We start from the raw sequence: 23,502 nt of genomic DNA, 5'->3' as shown, positions 1-23,502 counted from the left end.
TAACGTTTGTTGTTGAATAAAATGTTTGGACCTCGTACTTAGAAGTGAACCGGATGCTCAAGAAGGCAATGACAAGCAGGATGAAAGCAAGAGGGAGAGAAAAGCACGTTGTGAGAAAGAAAGGGGGATACAGAAAGATGTGGAGACGCTGGAGGTGACGAGTGAGGGGTCTCGCGCGCGCACCAACTTCTGATTTCTGCAACGGTGTGGCTTCCTGTGCCGTTGACACCAACATCCTGTTGCTGTTATTTCTGTCACACTGCTGTTCCCCCGTTCTCTCGTTCTAAATTGATGTTCACCTTTCTCCTCCTCAAATAACCTCCATCGCCCGTATGTGTTCTTGTTCCGCCGTCCGTCAGTCCTTTCTTCATGAATCCGCCTCTTCCTCTCCATCGTCCTGCCTATTCATGTGGCTGTCGTGTCTCCATTCTTCTCATTTATTCTCTTAAAATACGACTATTGTTGTGGGGGGAGCTTGTTCTTCCGCATCGTTTCACGCCTCCTTTGAGTTGAGTGAAAGGATGTTTTCTGTCTGGAATTGAAGTGGAGAAGATTGTGCTGACGGCATCTTATTGTAGAAAAACATTGTTTGGCGAACCGAGCCTCAGTCAATCTTCCGCGTGTGTGTGCGTGTGGGTCAAAAGGTCAAATACAGGGTGCTTATGCATGTCCTTTTTGACACGTGTACAAGAATGCAACCTACAGAGGTTGTGGTGAAATGGAAATCTTTTTGTCATATCCCATTCCCCCTGAGACTCCCTTGGAGAGTGGGGTCACGGTGTGTGTGCATGCATGCATGAGTCTCTCTCTCTCACACACACACACACACACACACACACACACACACACACACACACACACACACACACACACACACACACACACACACACACACACACACACACACACACACACACACACACACACACACACACACCATTTGGCATGGAAGACAACTACACATTTGTGTGTGTGTGTGTGTGTGTACATGCAGGGCAGTGTGTGACATAATATGTGTGTCTGTGAGCGAGAGTGTGTGGGTGTAGTTCTGTGTCTTCCTCTCTGTCAGGTCACGCTAGACTAGACGATTAAATCTGTCCCATCAGAGGAACAATGACAGATGACAACAGATTACACACAGAGATTATCTCAGAAAGAGGGAGAGATGTGGAGTGAGAGGGTGATGAAAGATGGGAGAGAGAAGAGAGAGAGTGGGGATGAGAGAGGAGAGAGAGGAGATGAGAGGAGAGGAGAAAGAGAGGAGAGAGAGGAGATGAGAGAGGAGAGAGGAGATGAGAGGGGAGAGAGGGGAGAGAGAGGAGATGAGAGAGGAGATGAGAGAGAGGAGAGAGAGAGAGGAGAGAGGAGATGAGAGGGGAGAGAGAGGAGATGAGAGAGAAGAGAGGGAGGAGATGAGAGAGGAGATGAGAGGGGAGAGAGAGGAGAGAGATAGGAGAGAGGAGCTGAGAGGGCAGAGAGAGGGGAGAGAGAGGAGATTAGAGAGGAGCGAGAGGAGATGAGAGGAGAGAGGGAGAGAGAGCAGAGAGAGAGGCGAGAGGAGATGAGAGAGAGAGGAGAGAGAGGGGTGAGAGAGGAGAGAGGAGATGAGAGAGAGAGGAGAGAGAGAGGAGAGAGAGAGGAGAGAGAGGAGAGAGAGGAGATGAGAAGGGAGAGAGAGGGGAGAGAGAGGAGAGAGAGAGGAGATGAGAGAGAGGAGAGAGAGAGGGGAGAGAGAGGAGAGAGAAAGAAGATGAGAGAGGAGAGGGGAGAGAAATGGGAGAGAGAGAGGAGAGAGAGGAGATGAGAGAGGAGATGGGGAGAGAGAGAGGAGATGAGAGAGGAGATGAGAGGGGAGAGAGGGGAGAGAGAGAGGAGAGAGGAGATGAGAGAGAGTAGAGAGAGAGGGGAGAGAGAGGAGAGAGAGAGAAGATGAGAGAGGAGAGGAGAGAGAGGGGAGAGAAATGGGAGAGAGAGAGGAGATGAGAGAGGAGAGAGAGAGGAGATGAGGAGAGAGAGAGGAGATGAGAGAGGAGAGAGAGAGGAGATGAGAGAGGAGAGAGAGAGGAGATGAGGAGAGAGAGAGGAGATGAGAGAGGAGAGAGAGAGGAGATGAGAGGGGAGAGAGAGGAGAGAGAGAGGAGATGAGGCGAGAGAGAGGAGAGAGAGAGGAGATGAGAGAGGAGAGAGAGAGGAGATAAGAGAGGAGAGAGAGAGAGGAGATGAGGAGAGAGAGAGGAGATGAGAGAGGAGAGAGAGGAGATGAAAGAGGAGATGAGAGGGGAGATGAGGAGAGAGAGAGGAGATGAGAGGGGAGAGAGAGAGGAGATGAGAGAGGAGAGAGAGAGGAGATGAGAGAGGAGAGAGAGGAGATGAGAGAGGAGATGAGAGGGGAGATGAGGAGAGAGAGAGGAGATGAGAGGGGAGAGAGAGAGGAGATGAGAGAGGAGATGAGAGGAGAGAAAGGTTTTACGCTAATCCGTCCGTGTCGGGGACGTGGGTCACGTCTCAAAGGTCACCCTATTCCCTATATAGTGCTCTACTTAGTGCACTGTGTAGGGAATAGGGTGCAATTTGGGGCGCAGGCATCATACCTAAGCCCCTTCTGTTGGCCTGTTACAGGTGTATCACTGCACAGAAATGCAGGAGAGAGGGATCAAAACTATCCAGAATTAAATGAATATTGCAATTCTCTCCGAGTCCTCTCAATCTCTCCACATTTCTCTATCTTGTTCTCCTCCTCTCTCTCCCCCTTTAGTTTCGATCCATCCTCCTCTCATCTCAACATATTTTGAGCCAAATATTCAACACCCACCTACAGTTTTGTTTGTGTGTACACTACCTGTGTTATGTAATGGCTGCCGTCAGATGATGATGTCACAGTTGTGGTATCACGGTGGGACACCATCAGACACCATTTGAGCTGTTATGGGGGAATCAGAGGAGTAACATGAAAACATGGAGCAGTGGATGTTTATACGGTGGTGGGAAATGATGGTAATACCACAGCTAGAGATAGAGCGAGAGAATGTTGGGGGAGATATTGGGTGGGGAGAGAATGGTGGGGGAGAGAGTGGCAGGGGAAAGAGTGGCAGGGGAGAGAGAGAGAGTGGTGGGGGAGAGAGAGAGAGAGAGAGAGAGAATGGGTGGGGAGAGAATGGTGGGGGAGAGAGTGGCAGGGGAAAGAGAGAGAGAGAGAGAATGGGTGGGGAGAGAATGGTGGGGGAGAGAGTGGCAGGGGAAAGAGTGGCAGGCGAGAGAGAGAGTGGTGGGGGAGATAGGGATTGGGGGAAAGCAAGGAGGAGAGGAGAAGAGGTGGGGGGAAAGGTTTCGCGGGTTCACTTACAGATCTGTCATTTAGTCAGACTGTGATTATGAAAGGATAGACGGAGAGAGGGAGGGAGAGAGAGCTCAACAGAGAGGGAGGGAGAGAGCTAAACAGAGAGGGAGGGAGAGAAAGCTCAACAGAGAGGGAGGGAGAGAGCTAAACAGAGAGGGGGAGAGAAAGCTCAACAGAGAGGGAGGGAGAGAGAGCTAAACAGAGAGGGAGGGAGAGAAAGCTCAACAGAGAGGGAGAGAGTTCATATAGGATAGTGAGAGGAAAATACAGAGGGTTAACATGGGATAGGTAGGACGTGTTGATGACAGAAGGATAGATAGAGGGAGAGAAAGAGGCATATCTGTGTTTTGTAGCAAACCACATCACAGGGTCTGCATCCGAAATAGCACCCTATTTCGGATGCAGAGAGAGAGAGAGAGAGAGAGAGAGAGAGAGAGAGAGAGATTATTCATACCACGGGAAAAACAGCAAAGTAAGGAAAACATAAAAATATATGAATCAATCTGGCCACTTGCTGAAAAAAAAGAAAAGTTGAAAGAGATGTATTTACTTTGAGAGACTGACTGGGTAGAGGAGAGTGGTTTGAACCCCTGATGCGCCGCATTTAGAACTAAGCCTCAAAATGATTCTACTATTAAACATGAGCGGCTTAATGCAGCAGATACATAGACACTCTGACTCTGAACAGAGTTGAAATCACTCACGAGAGGAGAAGAGAGAGTGGGGGATGGATGCAGAGATAAAGAGTGGGGGAAGGATGGAGAGATAAAGAGTGGGGGAAGGATGGAGAGATAAAGTGTGGGGGATGGATGGAGAGATAAAGAGTGGGGGAAGGATGGAGAGTTAAAGAGTGGGGGAAGGATGGAGAGAAAGAGTGGGGGAAGGATGGAGAGATAAAGAGTGGGGGAAGGATGGAGATATAAAGAGTGGGGGATGGATGGAGAGATAAAGAGTGGGGGAAGGATGAAGAGATAAAGACTGGGGGAAGGATGGAGAGATAAAGAGTGGGGGAAGGATGGAGAGATAAAGAGTGGGGGAAGGATGGAGAGATAAAGAGTGGGGGACGGATGGAGAGATAAAGAGTGGGGGAAGGATGGAGAGATAAAGAGTGGGGGAAGGATGGAGAGATAAAGAGTGGGGGAAGGATGGAGAGATAAAGAGTGGGGGAAGGATGGAGAGATAAAGAGTGGGGGAAGGATGGAGAGATAAAGAGTGGGGAAAGGATGGAGAGATAAAGAGTGGGGGAAGGATGGAGAGATAAAGAGTGGGGAAAGGATGGAGAGATAAAGAGTGGGGGAAGGATGGAGAGATAAAGAGTGGGGAAAGGATGGAGAGATAAAGAGTGGGGGAAGGATGGAGAGATAAAGAGTGGGGGAAGGATGGAGAGATAAAGAGTGGGGGAAGGGGGTGCTTAGCTAAAAACTTTAGGGCGAATCAATCTGGCAGAGAAAGAGGGGAGAAGAAGAAAGAGGAGAAGGGAGGGGGAGGGATGCGGTAGAGGGAGAGAGGGATTATTCACCATTTCAAATGAATAATTGCGTATTGTGTGAATCTGGCACACACACAGAGAGAGAGAGAGGGAGCGAGGGAGGAAAATCACATTGAAAAAGACCTAAAGATCAAGGAGATCCACAAAAAAAATAGAAGGAAAGAATTCTCAACTGCCAAGAAAAGGGGAAGAACAAGAACTGAATTTTAAAAAAGTGTTTTCATAATCTCTAAAATCTCTCTGCATTGGACTTGGAATACGCTTCTCTGCAGTGACAACCACCAGATACCAACCAACTAAAGAAGACTTCGCTTTAACATAAACTCTGGAACAGCAAACAGGAGCTGGAGTCCTGAACATACGATAACAGAACACGAAAGAGAAACGAACGAACATGGCATTGGAATAAAGAGAAACTCAGAGTGAGCACAGGTGCAGAAGAGAAGAGACAGAGAGACAGAGAGAGAGAGAGAATTGGGTGAAGAGAAAAAAGAAGAGAGGGTATATTATTTCTGGGTCATCACCCCCGGATGAGAGGACAACACCTGCCAGGTGAGTCATGTTGTTAAGCACAGCCTGGTGAGTCATGTTGTTAAGCACAGCCAGGAGAGTTATGTTGTTAAGCACAGCCAGGAGAGTCATGTTGTTAAGCACAGCCAGGTGAGTTATGTTGTTAAGCACAGCCAGGAGGGTTATGTTGTTAAGCACAGCCAGGAGAGTCATGTTGTTAAGCACAGCCAGGAGAGTCATGTTGTTAAGCACAGCCAGGAGAGTCATGTTGTTAAGCACAGCCAGGAGAGTCATGTTGTTAAGCACAGCCAGGAGAGTTATGTTGTTAAGCACAGCCAGGAGAGTCATGTTGTTAAGCACAGCCAGGTGAGTTATGTTGTTAAGCACAGCCAGGAGAGTTATGTTGTTAAGCACAGCCAGGAGAGTCATGTTGTTAAGCACAGCCAGGAGAGTCATGTTGTTAAGCACAGCCAGGAGAGTCATGTTGTTAAGCACAGCCAGGAGAGTCATGTTGTTAAGCACAGCCAGGAGAGTCATGTTGTTAAGCACAGCCAGGTGGGTTATGTTGTTAAGCACAGCCAGGAGAGTTATGTTGTTAAGCACAGCCAGGAGAGTTAGGTTGTTAAGCACAGCCAGGAGAGTTATGTTGTTAAGCACAGCCAGGTGAGTTATGTTGTTAAGCACAGCCAGGAGAGTTATGTTGTTAAGCACAGCCAGGAGAGTTATGTTGTTAAGCACAGCCAGGTGAGTTATGTTGTTAAGCACAGCCAGGTGAGTTATGTTGTTAAGCACAGCCAGGAGAGTTATGTTGTTAAGCACAGCCAGGAGAGTCATGTTGTTAAGCACAGCCAGGAGAGTCATGTTGTTAAGCACAGCCAGGAGAGTCATGTTGTTAAGCACAGCCAGGAGAGTTAGGTTGTTAAGCACAGCCAGGAGAGTCATGTTGTTAAGCACAGCCAGGAGAGTCATGTTGTTAAGCACAGCCAGGAGAGTCATGTTGTTAAGCACAGCCAGGAGAGTTATGTTGTTAAGCACAGCCAGGAGAGTCATGTTGTTAAGCACAGCCAGGAGAGTCATGTTGTTAAGCACAGCCAGGAGAGTCATGTTGTTAAGCACAGCCTGGTGGGTTAAGTTGCCAGGCGGGGACTGTTTTGCAAATATCTACATAACAGAATGATGTAAAATATGATTTGTCACATTTTAGTTTTGATAGTTGTAACTATATGAGGGCGCTGTCAGTGTACATGTGGTCCTTCTGTCAACCACTTAAGAACCTACGGTTTCATGATGATGTTGATGATATAGGACCTACTGGTTTATGAAGGACAGTTTTTGGATGTATGGTCAATAGAAGCCTCCTTCCCCAGACACATTCTTTTGAACGTGTGTGAACCTGAACCATCGCAACACCTCTCAACACCTAGCAACACCTCTCAACACCTACCAACACCTCTCAACACCTCTCAACATCTGTCAACACCTCGCAACACCTCTCAACACCTTGCAACACCTTGCAACACCTTGCAACACCTCAACACCTTAACACCTCTCAACACCTCGCAACACCTCTCAACACCTCTCAACACCTCTCAACACCTCGCAACACCTTGCAACACCTTGCAACACCTCTCAACACCTAGCAACATCTCTCAACACCTCAACACCTTGCAACACCTCTCAACACCTCGCAACATCTCTCAACACCTCTCAACACCTAGCAACACCTCTCAACACCTAGCAACACCTTTCAACACCTCTGAACACCTCTGAACACCTCTCAACACCTCTCAACACCCCGCAACACCTCTCAACACCTCTGAACACCTCTCAACATCTCTCAACACCCCGCAACACCTCTCAACACCTCGCAACACCCCGCAACACCTCGCAACACCTCTGAACACCTCTCAACATCTCTGAACACCTCGCAACCACTCGCAACACCTCTCAACACCTCGCAACACCTCTCAACACCTCAGAGCTGTAAGGATGTTACGCCATTTTTGGGGTTGTGTGGTGTTTCTGGATCCTTCAGGGGTGCAGTGATGGGTGAGCTCAGCTGCCCCAGTGCATCATGGGGGAGAGAGGGTGTGAAGGCGCTCGTGCTCTATTCGCTCCTAGTAGTCGGTGAGTGAGGTTATTTTTATTTAAAAAATCTATTGTATTGAAAATATGTTTTTTTTAATGATTTTTTAATGAAAAATCTATTGTATTGATATGTTTTTTTATGAGTGTATATATAACAACAATTTATCTGCTACCCTTTTCACATGTTTAAAATAGCTGATGTTTGTGATTTACAGTAGGTGTAGGCCTAACAATTTATGTTAAATTGATGTAAATATACCAAAGAGAAAGAGACATAAACCAGTCAATATTTCTCTCCTCTCCTTTTCTGTCGATCTCTTTATCTCATCCACCAGTACACACATCCCATGCCCAGCCTCCCCTCCCTCTCTCCCTCCTGGCCAAAATCATTGTCCCCCCTCCCTGGCACGCTCTGCCCCTGTCGCAGGCTGATCTTGGCCCACTGTTCTCCAACTCCAGCCCCTTCGCCTTCACCCAGTCCCTGCTCATGGTGCCTCCGGCTGGGACAGCCTCTAAAGCGGGGGTTCGGGCTTCATTCGGGCCTTACTCTGTCAGCCAGGTAAATCAATTGGGATAGGGATCCTTGACAATCAGCAGAATGCTGTAGATCTCGACTTAAACGTATGGAGAATTAGTTCCATAGATTTCATATTATTCCTGCGTGTCCTAAGAAATTGCAAGATCATATGTAACACAGAGCTCTTCCTCTAGCCCTCTCTCTAACAGTTTAACCCTCTCTCTCTCTCTCTCTCTCTCTCTCTCTCTCCTCAGCTGGTCTCTGGGCCCATCCTCCCCCTCTCCCCTCCTCTGACTGCGTCTCTCCTCTCTAAACACGTGGAGAGAGAGGGGGATGAAGGAGGAAAGGAGAGGTACAGGGTGCGGGTGTTGTTCCACGTACGAGGGGACACCAGCAGAGGGAGCTGTATCACTCTCCATGCCTTCAAAGAGACCGAGGAACAGAAGGCTTCGTGTGTCACACAGGTGTGTTCGTGCCACACACTATATTCAGCCACCATCACCTGTGACCATTCAAAAGACTGAAGCGGGACTAAATGTCTTCTTTGGTCCTCTGAATGATGGATATGTCGTGTCGTGTGTTTGTTACACTGGCCAATACACTGAAATGTTCTGTTCTACATAAAGTATGACACCTGTTCTATTTAAAGTATGACACTTCTTCTATATAAAGTATGACACTTCTTCTATATAAAGTAGGACACTTCTTCTATATAAAGTAGGACACTTCTTCTATATAAAGTAGGACACTTCTTCTATATAAAGTAGGACACTTCTTCTATATAAAGTATGACACTTCTTCTATATAATGTATGACACTTCTTCTATATAATGTAGGACACTTCTTCTATATAAAGTAGGACACTTCTTCTATATAAAGTAGGACACTTCTTCTATATAAAGTATGACACTTCTTCTATATAAAGTATGACACTTCTTCTATATAATGTATGACACTTCTTCTATATAATGTATGACACTTCTTCTATATAATGTATGACACTTCTTCTATATAAAGTATGATACTTGTTCTATATAAAGTATGACACTTCTTCTATATAATGTATGACACTTCTTCTATATAAAGTATGACACTTCTTCTATATAAAGTATGACACTTCTTCTATATAAAGTATGACACTTCTTCTATATAAAGTATGACACTTCTTCTATATAAAGTATGACACTTGTTCTATATAAATTATTACGCCAAATGCTCACCAATCACTCTCTTCATCCATTCCTCCTCTCCCCTTCCCAGCCTCCACTGGGTCTGTGTGTGGTGACCCTGGCTCTACCTAAGGACTGGTTTGAGGCGGGCCAGACCAGCCAGCCCTACCTCAGCCCCAAACAGCATGCCAGGCGAACACACCGACACCGCACCCGTAATCGGGGACGACGGCACAACGGTGTTGTCGTCGGTGGAGCCGGTGGCATCCCCTTCCCAGGCGCTCTCCGATACAGCCCCGCCCACACCGGCGACCGCATCCAGCTGTATTACTCATTGTTCGGCACGGCGTCCAACCTCAAACTAGCGCCCCCTAGGTGTGTGCAAGACAAATTACCACAGTCTCAGAGAGAGTTGTTTTATATAGCAGCTGTGACTTTGAGGGAGGACAATAAGCGGAACGAGGCCAACAGAACCAAAGAGGAAATAGGCTGTTGCAATGGACAGGAAGAGGAGGAGCTATGGTTGGATTCCAACGTGCTGATTCGCTATCGCAGGGGACCAGTCCGAGCGGGACAGCCAATTGGGGTTTCTGTGAACCTGAGGGCCAATTTCAGTGCAGAGTTTGTTGTTATCCGGTAAGTCTTTGTTATGTGATGCTCTGTGGTGTAAGTGATAATCCAGCAAATTGAAAAGGGAGACCTGATGACAACCTAAACACCTATAGGAACATAGCAGTGTGCAGGTCCTTCTCTTTTACTGATAAATACTGTGTTCATATTTCGATATCAAACCATGTCTCTCATTGCCAGTGTATCTGTCTAGTATGAACAGTATGTATACAGTATGTAGTACATGTACGTTGGGGACGGCAGGTTGCCCAGCGGTTAGAGAGGAGATCCAGCAACCGGAGGGTTGCCATTTCCATTCCTGGGTCCGACAGGAAAAACCAGCCAGGAAGTGAGCTGGCAACCGGAGGGTTGCTGGTACCAAATCCTAGATGCAATTGTCTGCCGCTGTGCCCTTGAGCAAGGCACGTAACTCCCCACACAACAACAGCTCAACAGGCGCCTAGTGTGACAGCCCCCAGCTCCTCTCCAGAACCTATGTATGTGTCTTTCAGAGGGATTGGGTAAAAAGTGGAAGTCAAATGTCATTTTAGAATAAAGTGGTCTTAATTTCCATTTTTAGTCATTTCCCAGACGCTCTTATTCAGGGCGACAAACAGTAAGTAACACTATATCTGTATGTCTCTATTCCAGGCTGAAGGTGAAGAAAGGCCTTTTGTCTCTGGTTGCCCAGCGCTCTCTGAACTCTGACCTCTGGGTTGTGAACCTGGAGAGAACCCAGGGCTCCAAACATGATGTCATCTCCATCATCTGCCACAAACTGGCCAGACACATGGACAGCGCCGGGTATTACTTCATCATATATATTACTGTACAATATCACTCAGGCACAATATTACCTCAGTGAAGGAACGTATTCAATTGAACCGGTTTGTGACATGTCGGTTACATTTTTGACTATTACATTATTCATATTGCGTGCAAGTGATACCACATATGTGAGAGAATATCACTCTGTTAAAATACTCCAACATATGTGATTTATTTCCATCAAACGGCTTTTTTCTTACTCTCCCCACCTATTCATCCCGACTCTCTCTCTCTCTCCTCCCCACTCCTTGTCCCTCCCTCTTTCTTCTGTCGCCACCTCCTCTCCCTCAGTCCCGCTGCTCTGCAGCAAGTTGCCTGTCTGTCAGTGGACGGCTTGCGCAGGAGTTTCGGGGTTGCCATGACGGTATCGGCCAACTGGCGGGTAGAGTACTCAGGCCGTAAAAACCCTCCGCCACCACACGGCGGAGTCGTGAGCAGCTTCTCCTTCACTGACAGAGAGATCGTGGGCATCTCTCCCATAACTGAAGTAGGTGGAACTTTACTCAATCAGGGTCAGTTTCCCGGGACACAGAATCTCCATTGAACATGCCTCTTAGTCCGGGAAATTGGTTTCTTCTTGCTACATGGTCTGTATGTATGTACTATGCAGTAGACTAATGGATAATGTGATAGCTACAGCACATATCCATACATCTATGGATCTCTTAGTGTTGCAGTGGACTGTTTCTGCCTTAAAAAAGCTCATTCCTAAATAAGGCCAATAAGCTAAACTTGTTGTCATCAACACACAGAGTGGCATGATCATCAACACGGCCATCTTGACCAGCGAGCCCGTGTCACTTCCTGTCATTGTGCTGGCAGTGGGGCATGACGGGAAGGTGTCGGATATCACCGCGGCGGTGAAGTGCCAGTCGTCCAACGATGATATCGTCAAGGTAAGCAGGTCTACATACTGTACACACACACGCACAGGGCTCCTGTCCAATGCCGTTGTTTTCTGTGTTTTTTTTTAACGCCGATACGAACTTTTTTAGTACATAATGTCTCCGCCATCATTTCCTATGACCGAAATCAGCTTCTGTACATCAGAACAGCAATCACTAACCTCGATTTGGATGACTTTCTACGTCAACGAGTTGGCATCTCTGGACGTCAGCACCTCTGGACGTCAGCACCTCTGGACTAGCCCTAATCCCTGGGACGCGAAAGAGGAAGCGACGGTGCAAGAGAGGCAAACGAGTACACAACTGGGGCCGAGCTCCCTGCCATCCAGAACCTCTATAACAGGCGGTGTCAGGGGAAGGCCCAAAAAATGGTCAAAGGCTCCGGCCACCCAAGTCATAGACTGTTCTCTCTGCTACCGCTCGGCAGGTGGTACCGATGCACCAAGTCTGGAACCAACAGGACCCGTAACAGCTTCTACCCCCAAGCCACAAGATTGCTAAATATCTATCGGGACTATCTGCATTGACCCCCCTTTTGACTCATCACATATGCTGCTGCTACTGTTTATTATCTATCCTGTTGCCTAGTCACTTTAACCCTACCTACATGTACACATCTACCTCAACTACCACACACCCCTGCACATCGACTGGGTACCGGTGCCCTTAGTATTTAGCCAAGTTATCGTTACTAATTGTGTATTTATTCCTCTTGTTGTTATTTGTATATTTTTCTCTCTGCACTGTTGGGAAGGGCCCGTAAGTCACTGTTAGTGTACACCTGTTGTTTTACTAAGCATGTGACAAATACAAGTTGATTGGTTTAGATTGATTTGACCCACAATCCTCCACTCCCTTTTATCACCCTCTGACTTTATTCAACAGGTGTCAAGCGATTGCTCCACCCTCTTCGTGGACGGAAGTGAATCAGGGGTGGGCAGCACCTGTGTAGGGGTGGAGTTTCTCCTGGGCACGCTCAGTGGGTCCCTGTGTCTGTCCGTGTGGGCTCCTGTCGTCCCGCTGCGCGTCTCCCTGTCCGACAACGAGCTGAGCGCCATCGAGGGCTGGAACCACGACGCGGAGAACGGGTGAGTCCCTGTGTGCGTGTGTGTGTTTAGAGAAAGATGAAGACACACTGAGCAGGAATGACATAAAGCAGGATTAGACATGGTCATGTCATTAACATCAAGGGTCCTAAAACAGTGGAACAGTTGCAACTCCAATTTGTATGTATTTTTATTTAACCTTTATCTAGGCAAGTCAGTTAAGATTCTTATTTACAATGAGGGCCTGGCAACATAGTCTCCTTTTGGCATAATCTCCTTTCCTAATCCCTTTTTATTCTGTCTCAAGACAGAGCAGGAGGTTCAACACCAAAACCAGGAATGTCAATTGGTGGAAAAAGTATTCGATTGTCATACTTGGGTAAAAGTAAAGATACCTTAATAGAAAATGCCTCAAGTAAAAGTGAAAGTCACCCAGTAAAATACTAGAGTAAGAGTCTAAAAGTATTTATATTTAAATGTACTAAGTATCAAAAGTTAAAGTACAAATAATAAAAAAAAAATCCTTACCTTAAGAAAACCAGACAGCACAATAAAAAATAAAAAAATATTTACGCATAGCCATGGTCACACTCCAACACTGGGGTGGCAGGGTAGCCTAGTGGTTAGAGAGTTGGACTAGCAACCTTAAGGTTGCAAGTTCAAACCCCCGAGCTAACAAGGTACAAATCTGTCATTCTGCCCCTGAACCCACTGTTCCTAGGCCGTCATTGAAAATAAGAATTTGTTCTTAACTAGTTAAATTAAGGTAATTTTAAAAAACAAGGCATTTGGGATGTTCTCTTGATAAGTGTGTGAATTGTCAAATGTTCTGTCCTGCTAAGCATTCAAAGTGTAATGAGTACTTTTGGGTGTCAGGGATAATGTATTGAGTAAAAAGTACATAATTTTATTTTGGAATGTAGTGAAGTAAAACTTGTCAAAAATATAAATAGTAAAGTAATGTACAGATACCTCATAAAATGACATAAGTAGTACTTTACACCACTGGCAATGTCTGGTAGAACAGTAAAGGGCTGTGTTCCACTTGGCACACTATTCCCTATATAGTGCACTACTTTTCACCTTAGCCATATGAACTCTTGTCAAAAGTAGTGCACAATATAGGGAATAAGGTGTGATTTGTTCTACTGCCAAAAAGCTTCATTCACCATACAAACACTTCAGGCTAACAGCTGGTAGAAGAGATAACTAATTCCCTAACCCAGAGTTTTAAAATAGTTTCTCTGCATTATCCACGTCTGATTCCTAGATGGCACCTGCTCAACAACTCAAACACTAACATTATGACTTACTGTCACATCTCAACCAGGGGTCAAATGAGGTCAATTTTATTTCAATTCCAGTCAATTCAGAAAGTGCACCAAAATTCCAATTGTCTTCATGCTTTTCATGAGGAAAAATTGGAATTTGATTTGGTTTACTTTTTGAATTGACTGGAAGTGAAATGGAATGTACCTCAACCCTCAACATATTTAAGCTTATGATGTCTCCAGTTTTGGTTTTGCCCAGCTTCTATGCCATGTCCAGATTTGTGTAATATCTCTCTCTCCTCCTCATCCATCCATCCTTCTCTCTACCCCCCCCCCCTCTCTCCCTCCCTCCCTCCCTCCCTCCCTTTCTTTCCCTACTCCCCAGCTGTTCTCCGGTGTATCAGAGGTCCATGGTTCAGGTCCTGACCCAGTTCAGTGCTCAGGGGGGCCAGGGTCAGCTGACCTACCTGCTGGGCTCCTCTGATTGGTTTGTGGATGCCACGGAGATGGTCCGTAATTGGCTGAGGGTAGAGAATCCTCGCGTGGCGGTCCTCGACAAGCAGAGCAATCTGATTGGTCTACACCCGGGGAAAACTTCAGTTCATGTGAGTAATATGTAATATGATGTTGTATTTTGATTAGCATGGTGCATTTTAGTTGAGGGATGGTCATTACAAATGATGAAATCTCCATTTGGTCAGATCTCAAATATATTTATAACCTATGGAAAGTAAAGTTGAACAAGACACTACCTTTATTGGCACCCCTCTCTCTCAGGTCATATCAAGCCAATGGGACGGTGTTCTGGGTAGCTGTGATGTCATCGTGACCTCTGAACCCGTGACCCCAGGTGACCTCTCAGTGCAGGTTGTGGGAGGACTCGGTATGTCAATCAATGCAAGCCCTGCCCATCCGGCTGTTGTCACGGCAACAGTGACAGCATACAACATCCTCTACCACCATGGGCAGGTGAGTTCAGTTTTTTTCTTGACCCACTAACTTCACTAAAACGTTTTAGTTTTACATAAATCAAATCAAATCAAATTTTATTTGTCACATACACATGGTTAGCAGATGTTAATGCGAGTGTAGCGAAATGCTTGTGCTTCTAGTTCCGACAATGCAGTAATAACCAACAAGTAATCTAACTAACAATTCCTAAACTACTGTCTTATACACAGTGTAAGGGGATAAAGAATATGTACATAAGGATATATGAATGAGTGATGGTACAGAGCAGCATAGGCAAGATACAGTAGATGGTATCGAGTACAGTATATACATATGAGATGAGTGGCTAGTGATACATGTATTACATAAGGATGCAGTCGATGATATAGAGTACAGTATATACGTATGCATATGAGATGAATAATGTAGGGTAAGTAACATTATGTAAGGTAGCATTGTTTAAAGTGGCTAGTGATATATTTACATCATTTCCCATCAATTCCCATTATTAAAGTGGCTGGAGTTGAGTCAGTGTCAGTGTGTTGGCAGCAGCCACTCAATGTTAGTGGTGGCTGTTTAACAGTCTGATGGCCTTGAGATAGAAGCTGTTTTTCAGTCTCTCGGTCCCAGCTTTGATGCACCTGTACTGACCTCGCCTTCTGGATGATAGCGGGGTGAACAGGCAGTAGCTCGGGTGGTTGATGTCCTTGATGATCTTTATGGCCTTCCTGTAACATCGGGTGGTGTAGGTGTCCTGGAGGGAAGGTAGTTTTCCCCCGGTGATGCGTTGTGCAGACCTCACTACCCTCTGGAGAGCCTTACGGTTGAGGGCGGAGCAGTTGCCGTACCAGGCGGTGATACAGCCCGCCAGGATGCTCTCGATTGTGCATCTGTAGAAGTTTGTGAGTGCTTTTGGTGACAAGCCGAATTACTTCAGCCTCCTGAGGTTGAAGAGGCGCTTCTGCGCCTTCTTCACGATGCTGTCTGTGTGAGTGGACCAATTCAGTTTGTCTGTGATGTGTATGCCGAGGAACTTAAAACTTGCTACTCTCTCCACTACTGTTCCATCGATGTGGATAGGGGGGTGTTCCCTCTGCTGTTTCCTGAAGTCCACAATCATCTCCTTAGTTTTGTTGACGTTGAGTGTGAGGTTATTTTCCTGACACCACACTCCGAGGGCCCTCACCTCCTCCCTGTAGGCCGCCTCGTCGTTGTTGGTAATCAAGCCTACCACTGTTGTGTCGTCCGCAAACTTGATGATTGAGTTGGAGGCGTGCGTGGCCACGCAGTCGTGGGTGAACAGGGAGTACAGGAGAGGGCTCAGAACGCACCCTTGTGGGGCCCCAGTGTTGAGGATCAGCGGGGAGGAGATGTTGTTACCTACCCTCACCACCTGGGGGCGGCCCGTCAGGAAGTCCAGTACCCAGTTGCACAGCGGGGTCGAGACCCAGGGTCTCGAGCTTGATGACGAGCTTGGAGGGAACTATGGTGTTGAATGCCGAGCTGTAGTCGATGAACAGCATTCTCACATAGGTATTCCTCTTGTCCAGATGGGTTAGGGCAGTGTGCAGTGTGGTTGAGATTGCATCGTCTGTGGACCTATTTGGGCGGTAAGCAAATTGGAGTGGGTCTAGGGTGTCAGGTAGGGTGGAGGTGATATGGTCCTTGACTAGTCTCTCAAAGCACTTCATGATGACGGAAGTGAGTGCTACGGGGTGGTAGTTGTTTAGCTCAGTTACCTTAGCTTTCTTGGGAACAGGAACAATGGTGGCCCTCTTGAAGCATGTGGGAACAGCAGACTGGTATAGGGATTGATTGAATATGTCCGTAAACACACCAGCCAGCTGGTCTGCGCATGCTCTGAGGGCGCGGCTGGGGATGCCGTCTGGGCCTGCAGCCTTGCGAGGGTTAACACGTTTAAATGTTTTACTCACCTCGGCTGCAGTGAAGGAGAGACCGCATTTTTCCGTTGCAGGCAGTGTCAGTGGCACTGTATTGTCCTTAAAGCGGGCAAAAAAGTTATTTAGTCTGCCTGGGAGCAAGACATCCTGGTCCGTGACTGGGCTGGATTACAGTAACTTCTGTGGGACATTTTTGCTTCAATGGAAGGACCTGTGCTTCAGTATGGTATGATACTGAATATTTCTCTCTTTCTCCCTCCTCCTTATCTCCATTGTCCTTCTCTCTCTCTCTCCACCAGGAAGCGTCAATTAGTGTCTGGCTCCAGTTCAGTGATGATAGCGCCACGTTGCTCTCCACCTTCAGCCGTGGTACCTTCGCCCTTCGCCTCTCCTCATTGGCAGAGTCCGTGGTTGCCGTGATGCCCGGTCCGTTGCTGCGCGTCATCGCCCAGGGCGAAGGGGGCGGGCCTTTACTGAAAGCAGAACTCCTGGTCACCCCCTGCAAGCCAATGGCGAACTCCGTTGACGGGGACCTGGCCAATTCGAAAGAAGGAAGCGGGACCAGGAGGCTGGCTAAAGGATCAGGTTGGATCAGGGTGAACCTGGACACAGACCTTCGTCCAATGGGAAGCGAGGAGGCGGACTTTGAGCTGCTAGACATGTCGGACATGCTGGTTGAGTCATCGGACAGGGACGTTAAGTACAGCAACTTCCTGGATAATGACATCATCATAGGGAACGTCACCACCGCCAAAGGTGACGACTACTATGACAAGGCCGGCGATGGGATGATTGCCAGGAACGACCTGGAGAGAGCGGTGTTGACCCCAAATCATGAAGAGAGCGCTGTGTACTTCTCTCCCGGGGTGGAGAGAGAGAGGGAGGAGAAACTGGAGGATACAGAGCTGGGGGTGGGTGTCGGGGCAGTTCTCTCCCTTCTCTGCCTCTCCGTACTTCTCTTCCTGGTGAATTGTCTGCCCTGCGCTTTGAGGGAGAGGAGGATGAGGAGGAAGGACGTGAACATGGAGGGGGTGGAGGGAGTGGTGAAGGAAGAGGGGGAGGAAGGAAAAGAGGAGGCGGCAAAGGATGTTGCAGAAAAGAACGACATAATGACATCGTACCCCGGGGTATTATCGCTCCATGAGCCTATTCCAGAAGAGAAAGAGGGGCAGTCAGATCAAAGCATTGACCATTAAGGCTGCATCCGAATAGGCACCTTAATCCTTTGAAGAGTTAAGAGCCCTGTGGTCAAAAGTAGTGCACTATGTAGGGGATAAGGTGCCATTTTATTCAGGAGAGAAAGGTTGTTGATAAAAATCATAATTCTTAGGAAAATTCACTACATATTCCTGTCACCGTGTCACCAACAATGTATCTTAACGTCTTACAAGGTCATCTTCGTATAGGTTAGTTTTTTTCTTGGTTATTTATGTATGTCTGAATGTTTGTCTAGATACCATCGCACATATACAGTAACTATCCATCATAAGTCCAACATAAGTTAAATATGTGTGCAGAAACAATGCACGTACAAACTGTACATATCTGTCATATTTCTTCTATTGGTATTATTTCACATTCATCCATGTACAATTGGTTGTCATACCTTTTTCGATTTAGGACTCAATGCAATCCGTATTGCTGAAGTTCACCGCTATATTGCAATTGAATTTTAAAGGCAGCGTTCGCGGAGACTGAATTCACGATAAATATGACACATTTCAGCTCAATCGGAAACAACCTTTTCATTTCAATGAATCAAGCCCTTTTAGGCCTATTGACGAAATAGTATAGGGTTGCAAAATCCTGGTAATCTTCCCAAAAAATCCCACCGGGATGACTCCCAGTTGTAGGATGCCAACATGCTTATTCCCGCCTGATTCCAGAGATTCTCCAACTGGGATTTCCGTAAGAACTGGGAATTTGGGGCAAGTTACCAGAATGTGCAACTTTATTCCTGCACATACTTGTGATTGCTTTATGCCTCACTTTATGTCTCTCTCAAATGTCAATATGCCTTGTATACTGTTGTTTAGGTTAGTCATCATTGTTTTAGTTTACAATGGAGCCCCTAGTTCCACTCATCATACCTCCGATACCTCCTTTGTCCCACCTCCCACACATGCGGTGACCTTACCCATTATAACCAGCATGTCCAGAGATGCAACCTCTCTAAACATCACTCAGTGCCTGGGCTTACCTCTGCTGTACCCGCACCCCACCATACCCCTGTCTGCACATTATGCCCTGAATCTATTCTACCACGCCCAGAAATCTGCTCCTTTATTCTTTGTCCCCAATGCTCCAGACGACCAGTTTTGATAGCCTTTAGCCGTACCCTCATCCTACTCCTCCTCTGTTCCTCGGGGGATGTGGAGGTAAACCCAGGCCCTGCGTGTCCTTAGGCACCCTCATTTGTTGACTTCTGTGATCGAAAACGCCTTGGTTTCATGCATGTTAACATCAGAAGCCTCTTCCCTAATTTGGTTTTACTCACTGCTTTAGCACACTCCGCCAACCCTGATGTTCTTGCCGTGTCTGAATCCTGGCTTAGGAAGGCCACACAAATTCTGAGATTTCCATACCCAACTACAACATTTTCCATCAAGATAGAACTGCCAAAAGGGGGAGGAGTTGCAATCTACTGCAGAGATAGCCTGCAAAGGTTGGTCATACTTTCCAGGTCTATACCCCCCCCCTTAATGATTTAGATGCACTATTGTAAAGTGGCTGTTCCACTGGATGTCAGAAGGTGCATTCACCAATTTGTAAGTCGCTCTGGATAAGAGCGTCTGCTAAATGACTTAAATGTAATGTAAAATATACCCAAACAGTTCGAACTAATCTCTCCAGAAATAAGTCTCTCACTGTTGCCACCTGTTATCGACCCCTCTCCGCTCCCAGCTGTGCCCTGGACACCATATTTACATTTACATTTACATTTAAGTCATTTATGTGAATTGATCGCCCCCCATCTAGCTTCAGAGTTCGTTCTGTTAGGTGACCTAAACTGGGATATGTTTAACTGTATCCGCTATGGGTCAGCGGTCAAACGACCACCCCTCATCACTGTCAAATGCTCCCTGAAACACTTCTGCGAGCAGGCCTTTCTAATCGACCTGGCCCGGGTATCCTGGAAGGATATTGACCTCATCCCGTCAGTCGAGGATGCCTGGTCGTTCTTTAAAAGTAATTTCCTCACCATCTTAGATAAGCATTCCCCTTTCAAAAAATGCAGAACTAAGAACAGATATAGCCCTTGGTTCACTCCAGACCTGACTGCCCTTGACCAGCACAAAAACATCCTGTGGCGGACTGCAATAGCATCGAAAAGTCCCCACGATATGCAAATGTTCAGGGAAGTCAGGAACCAATACACACAGTCAGTCAGGAAAGCAAAGGCTAGCCTCTTTTGGGACACTGTAACGTCCATGGAGAATAAGAGCACCTCCTCCCCGCTGCCCACTGCACTGAGGCGAGGTAACACGGTCACCACCGATAAATCCATGATAATCGAACATTTCAATAAGCATTTCTCTACCGCTGGCCATGCTTTCCTCCTGGCTACTCCAACCCAGGCCAACAGCTCCGCCCCTCCCTCCCCCCGCAGCTACTCGCCAGAGCCTCCCAAGCTTCTCCTTCACCCAAATCCAGATGGCAGATGTTCTGAAAGAGCTGCAAAAGCTGGACCCGTACAAATCAGCTGGGCTAGACAATCTGGACCCTCTCTTTCTAAAACTATACGCCGCCATTGTTGCAACCCCTATTACCAGCCTGTTAAACCTCTCTTTCATATCGTCCGAGATCCCTAAAGATTGGAAAGCTGCCACGGTCATCCCCCTCTCCTATCCTGCCCTGCATCTCTAAAGTCTTCGAAAGCCAAGTTAATAAACAGATCACTGACCATTTCAAATCCCACCGTACCTTCTCTGCTGTGCAATCCGGTTTCCGAGCCGGTCACGGGTGCGCCTCAGCCACGCTCAAGGTACAAAACGATATCATAACTGCCATCGATAAAAGACAGTACTGTGCAGCCGTCTTCATCGACCTGGCCAAGGCTTTCGACTCTATCCATCACCGTATTCTTATCGGCAGACTCAATAGCCTTGGTTTCTCTAATGACCGCCTCGCCTGGTTCACCAACTACTTTGCAGACAGAGTTCAGTGTGTCAAATCGGAGGGCCTGTTGTCCGGACCTCTGGCAGTCTCTATGGGGGTATGACAGGGTTCAATTCCCGGGCTGACTCTTTTCTCTGTATATATCAATGATGTTGCTCTTGCTGCGGGTGATTCCCTGATCCACCTCAACGCAGACGACACCATTCTGTATACTCCTGGTCCTTCCTTGGACACTGTGTTAACAAACCTCCAAACGAGCTTAGATGCCAAACAACACTCCTTCCGTGGCCTCCAACTGCTCTTAAACGCTAGTAAAACCAAATGCATGCTTTTCAACCGTTCGCTGCCCGCACCCGCCTGCCCGACTAGCATCACCACCCTGGACGGTTCTGACCTAGAATATGTGGACATCTATAAATACCTAGGTGTCTGGCTAGACTGTAAACTCTCCTTCCAGACTCATATTAAACATCTCCAATCCAAAATCAAATCTAGAAACCGGCTTCTTATTTCGCAAAAAGGGGCCTCCTTCACTCACACCACCAAGCATACCCTAATAAAACTGACTATCCTACCGATCCTCGACTTCGGCGATGTCATCTCCAAAATAGCTTCCAATACTCTACTCAGCAAACTGGATGCAGTCTATCACAGTGCCATCCGTTTTGTTACCAAATCACCTTATACCACCCACCACTGCGACCTGTATGCTCTAGTCTGCTGGCCCTCACTACATATTTGTCACCAGACCCACTGGCTCCAGGTCATCTATAAGTCTATGCTAGGTAAAGCTCCGCCTTGTTTCAATTCAATGGTCACGATAACAACACACATCCGTAGCACACGTTCCAGCAGGTATATCTCACTGATCATCCCCAAAGCCAACACCTCATTTGGCCACCTTTCCTTCCAATTCTCTGCTGCCAGTGACTGGAACGAATTGCAAAAATCGCTGAAGTTGGAGACTTATATTTCCCTCACCAACTTCAAATATCAGCTATCTGAGCAGCTAACCGATTGCTGCAGCTGTACATAGTCCATCTGTAAATAGCCCACCCAATCTACCTACCTCATCCCCATACTGTTTTTATTTACTTTTCTACTATTTTGCACACCAGTATCTCCACTTGCACATCATCATCTGCTCATTTATCACTCCAGTGTTATTCTGCACACACTTATAGACTTTCTTTTTTCTACTGTGTCATTGACCTGTTTATTGTGTTATTGGCTTGTTTATTGTTTATTCCATGTTATTCCATGTGTAACTGTGTTGTTGTGTGTCACACTGCTTTGCTTTATATTGGCCAGGTCGCAGTTGTAAATGGAAACTTGTTCTCAACAAGCCTACCTGGTTAAATAAAGGTGAAATAAAAAAATATATGTTCTGGTTGATCTCATCAAACAAAAGAAAAACCCACTAAATATACATTATAGAATAACTCATGTGAAACTCATTATTCTCCTGCTTGCCCCACTTTTCCCAGGGGGCAAGAGCCCCCATTCTGAACCCACACTGCAGGCATACTAGCAGTGGTGTAAAAAGTACTCAATTGTCATACTTGAGTAAAAGTAAAGATACCTTAATAGAAATTGACTCAAGTAAAAGTGAAAGTCACCCAGTAAAATACTACTTGAGTAAAATATACTTTAGTATCAAAAGTAAATTTAATTGCTAAAATATTCTTACGTTTCAAAAGTAAAAGTATAAATCGTTTCAAATTCCTTATATTAAGCTGTGTAAATTCAACACAGGGACACCCAAAGTCAATACTAAATGAATCATTCTATTGTCAGCAAGCTGGAGAGGTCCTAGTCAAACTTAGATGCACTTTCAAACCCTTCATTCTGGGTTACCCAATCTAATTAGTAGCTGATCCAAGCACAGGCAGGAACCAAGGATTATTTATGACAAAAGAGACAAGATGAACATTTTCAAGACTGTCCCTCCAGACTATACATTTCACATAAGCAAACCATTTATTTATGACGAGCCAGGGGTACACTCCAACACTCATATGCCATCTACAAATAAAGCATTTGTGTTTAGTGAATCAGCCAGATCAGAGGCAGTAGAGATGACCAGGGATATTCTCATGATAAGTGCTTCAATTTGACAATTTTCCTGTCCTGCTAAGCATTCAAAATGTAACGAGTACTTTTGGGTGTCAGGGAAAATGTATCGAGTAAAAAGTACATAATTTTCCTTAGGAATGTAGTGAATTAAAAGTTGTCTAAAAATATAAATAAAAAAAAGTACAGATACTCAAAATAAATACTTAAGTAAAAATACTTTAAAATACTACTTAAGTACTTTACACCACTGTAGACTACTTCATTGGTTGCTTGGTGAAAGGCATCAGTATTACTCTTTGAGCCACTCCAGAGTGTTTGACTATCACACTTGCCAGTCTTAAATTTGCACGAGTAAGGCTTCGAACCCCCGATTGTCAGTTTGTATTAAATTGTCTAGGCATATTTCACTAGTGTTTATGATGTGAATGCAATAGTTTAAACCTTACATTCACGTAGCCCCTAAGAAATATGATGGTCAATTTGCCATGGGCTTGATGTGACTGACTGCTTGGGGATATAGCTAAAATTCTCTTTTCACCACACAAGTATAGCAAAAGCTCATGTCATAACAGTACATTATCAAAATCATAGATCAGGGTTATATTTTTCTTATAAAACTCACCGAAAATGTTGGAGTTTGCAGATTGTGATTCTGGACAGGACATCTCTTTGAAACAATTCAGTAC

The 23,502-nt window shown here is 46.2% G+C and overlaps 1 protein-coding gene across 1 annotated transcript; it reads left to right on the top strand.

Annotated features, from left to right (window-relative positions):
• Positions 1–7,381: 7,381 nt before the first annotated feature.
• LOC135507316 (transmembrane protein 132C-like) lies at positions 7,382–17,855 on the top strand. The gene is made up of 11 exons (XM_064926880.1): positions 7,382–7,463; positions 7,760–7,983; positions 8,196–8,405; positions 9,202–9,746; positions 10,371–10,523; positions 10,839–11,034; positions 11,300–11,443; positions 12,338–12,540; positions 14,155–14,374; positions 14,547–14,738; positions 16,921–17,855. The coding sequence occupies exons 1-11, from the start codon at positions 7,382–7,384 to the stop codon at positions 17,815–17,817; spliced, it is 3,066 nt and encodes a 1,021-aa protein (XP_064782952.1). The 3' UTR covers positions 17,818–17,855.
• The last annotated feature ends 5,647 nt before the right edge of the window (positions 17,856–23,502 follow it).

This window comes from Oncorhynchus masou, chromosome 21, assembly GCF_036934945.1.
Source record: "Oncorhynchus masou masou isolate Uvic2021 chromosome 21, UVic_Omas_1.1, whole genome shotgun sequence".
In the NCBI taxonomy this organism is placed as follows: domain Eukaryota; kingdom Metazoa; phylum Chordata; class Actinopteri; order Salmoniformes; family Salmonidae; genus Oncorhynchus; species Oncorhynchus masou.
Note: the sequence above shows the minus strand (reverse complement) of the source record. Positions and strands in the feature narration are given on the sequence as shown.

Bases quoted from the DNA above. Each gene is read 5' to 3' on its own strand.
- LOC135507316 (XM_064926880.1), top strand. From the start codon at position 7,382: ATGGGTGAGCTCAGCTGCCCCAGTGCATCATGGGGGAGAGAGGGTGTG. The intron at 10,524-10,838 runs GTATTACTTCAT...CCTCTCCCTCAG, and splicing joins AGACACATGGACAGCGCCGG to TCCCGCTGCTCTGCAGCAAG. The intron at 12,541-14,154 runs GTGAGTCCCTGT...CCTACTCCCCAG, and splicing joins AACCACGACGCGGAGAACGG to CTGTTCTCCGGTGTATCAGA.